The sequence below is a fragment of the Rattus rattus genome, chromosome 6, assembly GCF_011064425.1.
Source record: "Rattus rattus isolate New Zealand chromosome 6, Rrattus_CSIRO_v1, whole genome shotgun sequence".
Lineage (NCBI taxonomy): Eukaryota > Metazoa > Chordata > Mammalia > Rodentia > Muridae > Rattus > Rattus rattus.
In genome coordinates, this window is record NC_046159.1 from 15,804,851 (window position 1) to 15,812,191 (window position 7,341).

Genomic DNA, 7,341 nt, shown 5'->3' on the forward strand with positions numbered 1-7,341 from the left:
GTTTTGTGAATATTTGCCTATTGCTACCCTGCTATACTGTCTCCATGTTTCTTAGTCTTGAATGAAGGGAAGATAATCTCATATATTTCCTTTATAATCTCTTACCTAGGCATAGATGTAGTGATAAGTATAGCTAATTATTTAGCCCTCATAGTTTCCCTGTGTTTCTTATTATTTTTAAAAATTGATATTGCTTCAAGGAACTGAGTATAGGGTAAGTCATATACACTGAAATAAATATAAAGTTTCAAAAGTCTTATGGCACTAAGGAATTGCTTGGTACATATTTTCCGCTTATTTGCAATTTATATTGTACTATTGGCCCTTTCCTTACATTACATCTATCAAAGAAAAAGGAAGGCCTATCTGATGCTAGTTTCCCCAAATTTTGTAAGGTTATCTGTCTTCATGCCTGCAATAAAAGTGAGTGCAGAATGATACACTCACTCTCTTGTAAATATCTGTGAAAAATCCTTCCCTTAAGCATTTTGATGTCATGTTTTAATCTGTAAGATCTGCTGTTCAGACATCTTCCAAATTAAATGTATTAAATTTGCAGACTGTACACTGCTTATTTTACCAATAAAAATATCAAATTAAAAAAAGTTGAGTGAACTGATGTTGGGATAGTAAAGGGAAAGTAAATAAATCTATAGATCCTTAGTGACTGTATATAAATGTATACTATGGTGCAAGGGTCAGACAGAAAAGAAAAAGGTCTCCTGCTGTGTATATATCCTCATTCTCCTTAGTGGATGATTCCTGAGATTGAAAAGATTGTCATACATAAGTTCACACATATTCATAAACAAGTACAATTTTACACATGTTTGCCATCAGTGTTTTTATGTATACACACATAAGTGCATGGAGATTGGCATGAACATTCCTTTGCAGAAAAATCAAATCATGAATACAGATTTTGTCAGTACTGAACTTTTGAAAAGCAATAATTTTCATCATATTATTGGTTTGTTGAGAGCTTGCAGTAAGTGAATCACTCCCTATACATAGGCTGGAACCTAGCTAATTCAAAAGTTTCAAAAGTCTTATGGTACTAAGGAATTGCTCGGTACAAATTCAGATTTTTGTTGTCTTATATAATGAATGGACACTTTATGTAATTCACCTAATACCTATTAACATTTGCATACAAGAAGAAAATGAACAAACCTATAAATGATGCAAATAAATACATCTACATTTGCTTCTCAGCACAAAGGATCAACATTTCCTTCATCAAAATTTGCAATGTCCCTAGACTGTTGTGTGTAATGCAAACCACATCTAGGTGGAGGTCAGTTCTTCTCTCTAGGTAAATACAAGACTTTTATGATGGAAAGAAAGAAATCGTTAGCAAAGCTAGTGGCTTGTTTGGTATTAGACCTGTACGTTGTTTAAAGGAACAGGATATGGAGTTTTGTTTATTGAATATGTGCATTTTAGCAGCATGTGTTAATGAATCTTAATGTGACAATAGAAATTGAATCATCCAAGCAACATGAATGGTGTCCTATACATCACATTTACAGTCATTCTGAGTGTGGAAGTTATAATTGGCAACTTTGGCAATGGAATCATAGTACTGGTGAACATCATGGACTTGGTCAAGAGAAGAAAAATCTCTTCAGTGGATCAGATCCTTACCGCCCTGGCCATTTCTAGAATTGTGCTGCTGTGGTTAGTATTAGTGAGTTGGTGGCTATCTATGTTCTACCCAGGACAATGGATGACTGAAGGAATAGATGTCATCGTATATAGTATGTGGACAACATTGAACCAGATTAGTCTCTGGCTTGCTACAAGTTTCAGTGTCTTTTGTTTCCTCAAGATAGCAAATTTTTCCAACATTGTTTTCTTTTATTTAAAGGTCAGAGTTAAAAAAGTAATGACAGGGACATGGATAATGTTTTTGCTTCTCTTGGGCTTAAATATTATAGTTATTAATGCATCTAAAACCATTTTAATTACTGAATACAAGGTAAATATGTCAAACAGGTTGAATTTGAAGAACACACAGATTTCTATACTGTTTCCATTTGCCAACACCGTGTTTGGGTTCATACCTTTTGCTGTGTCTCTGGTCACCTTCCTCCTGCTATTCTTCTCCCTGTGGAAACATCAGAGGAAGATGCACCACGGTGCCCAAGGATGTAGAGATGCTAGCGCCAAGGCCCACATCAGAGTCTTGCAGACACTGATTGCCTCCATCCTCCTGTATTTCGTTTTCTTTCTGTCTCTTGTTGTCAAGGTTTGGACTTCTCTTCTTTTGGAGAGAATGCTTTTGCTTTCAATTACACAGGCTGCAAAAATTGCGTTTCCCTCACTGCACTCCTGGGTCCTGATCCTGGGCAATGCTAAACTCAGAAAGGCTTCTCTCTCTGCACTCCAGTGGCTGAGGTGCAGGCACAAGGATGAACACCGTAGAGTGCAGAGACCTGAGGTTCATTCATGTGGATCATCTTGCATGCCTTAGAGGAAAAAGGATTACCAGAAATTGTTGTATTTGCAAATTTGTATAGTTCTGAAGTACATACAAGATGGTGGTTTATAAAAGTGGTTTCTACTTACAAGATAAGAGCTCTCTAAGCTTCTTCAGGTTTTTGTATAACATGTAAAATGTGTTTGTTAATATCTAGATTCAAAATTGTGTACATGCAGATTATATTAATGTAACAAATTATTATAACAAACATTAATTTTATGACAGTTTAGTTCTTTTTAAAAATACCAGAATTAGTAATCTAAATACAGAATATATATTCACACATATTCCTTAAAGCAGAAAAGTTTATATACTGTATTGGTAGGTGGGTTTTGTTTTGTTTTGTTTTGTTTTGTTTTGTTTTTTGGCGTGGTTCATTTTAAAAGAAGAAATTTCAGTTGAGAAAACATGTCTATCTAATTGGGCAGTGAGCAAGTCTATACAAATTTTTTTGATTTATGATTGATTTTGTTAGGTACAACTCACTTTTGATAGTGCTACCTCTGGGATGTTTGCTCAGGCTTGTATAATAGAGCAGTCTGAACAATCCATGAAAAGCAAGTCAACAATCAGCATTCCTTCATGGCCTTTTCACCAGTTTCTCCGTCCAGACTCTCATCTTGAGTTTCTTCCCTTGACTTGCTCTTAAGGTTGACTGAATTATGAGTTGAAATAGGCGCTTCCCTCTCCAACTTGCTTTTATAGCCATAATGTTTGTCACAACAGTAGAGAGCAAATTAGGACATATACTTAAAATATATTTATGTGAGAAGCTTAAATACTATATGAGAAATTACATAAACCATTTAGATTATGGGAAATAACATGACATTCGTCATTTAAAATGTAAGATTCAACTTCCAAGTTTTAAAAACATTTTTTGACATCATGTATCTGCATTTTACTAGGTTGGATAACAACCAGTTTGTCATAGGAACAAAAATCTACAATAAGTTGTAACTAACCAACAGGAAATCAATGTGTATTTTTTATATGGTTCCATGCTGTAAGGACACAAATGAGAGGTTAAAAAAGATAAATTCATTCTGCTGGTACTCAGGGCTTGGCCAGAAGAGTCAATGGAAACAGGCAATCTTGGGAGTTGGTAGGAAGGGGGACTTTCTAGAATGTACCAGAGTCCTGGGAGGTGAGACTTTCAGGACTCAGAAGGAGGGACCTTAGATGAAATGCCCCCACAGTGGGGAGAGGGAACTTTTAGAATCCACCTCTAGTAGAAAGACAAGATATTGAGTGGAGGAATGGGGCTGCCATCCCATAGTCAAGAACTCTGACCCAGAACTATTACTGTCTGAAAGAATTTCAGCGACAACAACTGAGAAGGGCCTGAGAGAAAAGAGCTTCAGTGACAGGCCCAGGTTGGGATCCAGCTCAAAGGGAACTTCCAACGCCTGACACTATTACTGATGCTGTGGTGTGCTTACAGACAGGAGGCTCGCATAGCAGCCCTTGTAGAGGCCCACAAAATAGCTGACTGAGTCAGATGCAGATACTTACACCCCACCAGTGGATAGAAGCCAGGGAGCCCAGATGCAGATACTTACACCCCACCAGTGGATAGAAGTCAGAGAGCCCAGTGGTTGAATTAGGGAAAAGCTGGAAGAAGATGGGGAAGAAGCTGACCCCATAGGAAGACTAGCTATCTCAACTAGCTGGTCCAAGGCGCCTGACACATACACAGCAAAGGATAGCCCCATTGAGAGGAGATTCACCTAAACCTCTAGAAACTTGAGGCCCTATAGAGTGGGGGAGGCTTGATATGATATGGGGAGCTGAATACATGCACTTGGATATGGGGGAAGAGGAATGGGGTGAGGAACTGTGCTAGGTCCAACCAGAAAAATAATAACAACTGGACTGTAAAAAAATATTAAAGATAAATTTTAAAGTAAATTTCAAAAGAATTTTAAAATTAAGATAGTTGCAAGATGGGTAAGAAGAAGGAAATATTGTACAGGCACTTTTTATAGAGTGAAATGGTTTATATGTATAGAAATATAGAAATTATAGGTTTTAAAACTTTTATATATTCAGAAATTTAAAAAATTATACTTCATTTAATAATGAAAAATTCCAAGTTGCTGTTTGCATTATTGTTGCTTTGCTATGATCTTTCTTAGTTTTCCGTATATAACACCTGTGTTTATTTATTTGTCTAAAAATAAAACATTTCGTGAACATCTTTTCTGTCCTTGATCTGAACTAAAAGCTCGAGAAATAATGCCTATATTTTTGGTTCACATATCTGGAGCTATTACCTGGAGAATAAGATAACATTAAATAAAATGTGGTTGTGTTCAATACAAAGGCAGATGCTTTGATATTTATGCAGCAGATGATATATGCATTTCATACACTTTCTTCTCACATGTAAGTTCAGTGGGTATATTACTTCTGTACGTATGCTTTAAGGAAAGAGCACTTCATATTAGATAACTTATTCAGGGGTTACTCTCTTGGGAAGATTGTTTTCATTCACTTGGAATATTCTCTAGTTCCCTGTAGTTCTTTGTTTGGGGTTGGGCCCCTTGAGAGTTCCCATCTCTATGTTAGCTTGTCTATTGGTATTTCCCAATTCAGGTTTTTTTGTTTGTTTGTTTGTTTTGGGAAGCCCTGTTGAGTCTTCACAAGAGTAGCTTCCCTGACATTTCTACGAGGTTCGGTTTCACAATAGAGTTCCTGTTTGTATTGTTTTCCTGCCAGCTCTTTCACAGTGTTCTAGGAGCCTTAGGTATAGGAATTCTTTCATAGATAGATCAATTAGGACTGAGAATCATCAATCACTCGTTCTATGCATTTTTATCTGTTGTAACTATCTTCCATATTTTTTCTTTATTGCAAATAGAAGTTGCTTTGTTGAGGAATGAAGCTACACTTTTCTTTTTTTTTTTTTTAATTAACTTGAATATTTTTTATATACATTTCGAGTGTTATTCCCTTTCCCGGTTTCCGGGCAAACATCCCCTTCCCTCCCCCCCTTCCTTATGGGTGTTCCCCTCCCCACCCTCCCCCCATTGCTGCCCTCCCCCCGACAGTCTAGTTCACTGGGGGTTCATTCTTAGCAGGACCCAGGGCTTCCCCTTCCACTGGTGCTCTTACTAGGATATTCATTGCTACCTATGAGGTCAGAGTCCAGGGTCAGTCCATGTATAGTCTTTAGGTAGTGGCTTAGTCCCTGGAAGCTCTGGTGGCTTGGCATTGTTGTACATATAGGGTCTCGAGCCCCTTCAAGCTCTTCCAGTTCTTTCTTTGATTCCTTCAACGGGGGTCCTATTCTCAGTTCAGAGGTTTGCTGCTGACATTCGCCTCTGTATTTGCTGTATTCTGGCTGTGTCTCTCAGGAGCGAGCTACACTTTTCTGTGTGTATAAGAATATATATTTAGAATGCAGACAGGAATTATATTAGTTTAGTAAAGTGGTGATATAGACTTTTCTATAAGATCTATGATCCCAGGATATCTAGACAATTATATTTAAAATTCATTCTCTGAGAATTTTATACATGTTCAAAATATATAATTATAATATCTATAGCTTATTTTCCCTTCAGTTAACCCAGATGGCCCTCATCAACACATGTATCTTCCACCTTCAATTCTTTTTCTTACGTTCATTCTGTCCAACAAGTAATGTCTATATCTTTATTGAAGATAACTTTAATAACACATATGCATGAATTTTTTAAATCTGATTAATCATACTCTAGATACTAAACTTGGTTTATTCGCAATAAAAATATAGGTATGTCCATATGTACAGGGAGACAGAGAGAAAGAGACAGATTCATAGAGAGATCCTTGTCTATATGAGAGAAAGAAAGAAAGTGAGAGAATACATAAAATAAGAACTATGATCAGCTAAGCAAAAAATATAGGATGGAAATATAGAAAATATAGAACAAAATATGTATAAAAGTCCTAAAAAAGATATATTAGTATAAAACAGCAAAATTATAGACCAGTATATATTTTTAAAATATACATATGTAATATTTACATTTTTATATATTTTATTTTATATGTTTCATCTCATATACATCTATCACATGGAAGAGAAATAAATGAAAAATATTTGAAGATATGTGGAAAAACATGTAAGAGCATACGCTGAGCTTGGCGGTTAAAGTCCTGTAGTCCCATCTACTCTGGAGGCTAAGGTAGGAAGATCAGGAATGGATTTAAGTAATATGTATAAAATTCCTCTTAACATTCATTTAAAATTAATTATTTAAGTAATTTAAAATTTGAATTAACATTTAACTATTGAATATAGTTAGGAGCGAGGGCACCCTACAGATTCAATCACAGATCACATGCTTCATAGAAAGTTTCAGCAAGGGGTTGGGGATTTAGCTCAGTGGTAGAGCGCTTGCCTAGCAAGCGCAAGGCCCTGGGTTTGGTCCCCAGCTCCGGAAAAAAAAAAAAAAAAAAAAAAGAACCAAAAAAAAAAAAAAAAGAAAAGAAAAGAAAGTTTCAGCAATAAAGCTCAGCAGATAAAGACACTTGATTCCTATCCTGAGAATCTGAGTTTTAACACTGGGTACCAAGGAGTAGGAGAAAGCCAAGTCATGTAAGTTGCCATCTGAACTTTCAAAGCTTACCGCACAGACACACATTCACATAGACACAGACATATACATATACAACACACACATAAAACATACAAGACAGACACAAAGATACATGTATATATACATCCACACATATACACAGAAACATCCACACACACACTATATATATATATGTATATATATATATATTAAATTATTTGAAAAATTAACTATCATCATATTTAATTGTGAAAGTAGGGTATGTATAGCTTAAAATAATTTTTTACT

The 7,341-nt window shown here is 35.8% G+C and overlaps 1 protein-coding gene across 1 annotated transcript; it reads left to right on the plus strand.

The window, feature by feature from the left end:
* The first annotated feature begins 1,501 nt into the window (after positions 1-1,501).
* LOC116903046 (taste receptor type 2 member 116) lies at positions 1,502-2,476 on the plus strand. Its single transcript, XM_032905347.1, has one exon. The coding sequence runs from the start codon at positions 1,502-1,504 to the stop codon at positions 2,474-2,476; it is 975 nt and encodes a 324-aa protein (XP_032761238.1).
* The last annotated feature ends 4,865 nt before the right edge of the window (positions 2,477-7,341 follow it).

Coding starts and splice junctions, on each gene's coding strand:
- LOC116903046 (XM_032905347.1), top strand. CDS start 1,502: ATGAATGGTGTCCTATACATCACATTTACAGTCATTCTGAGTGTGGAA.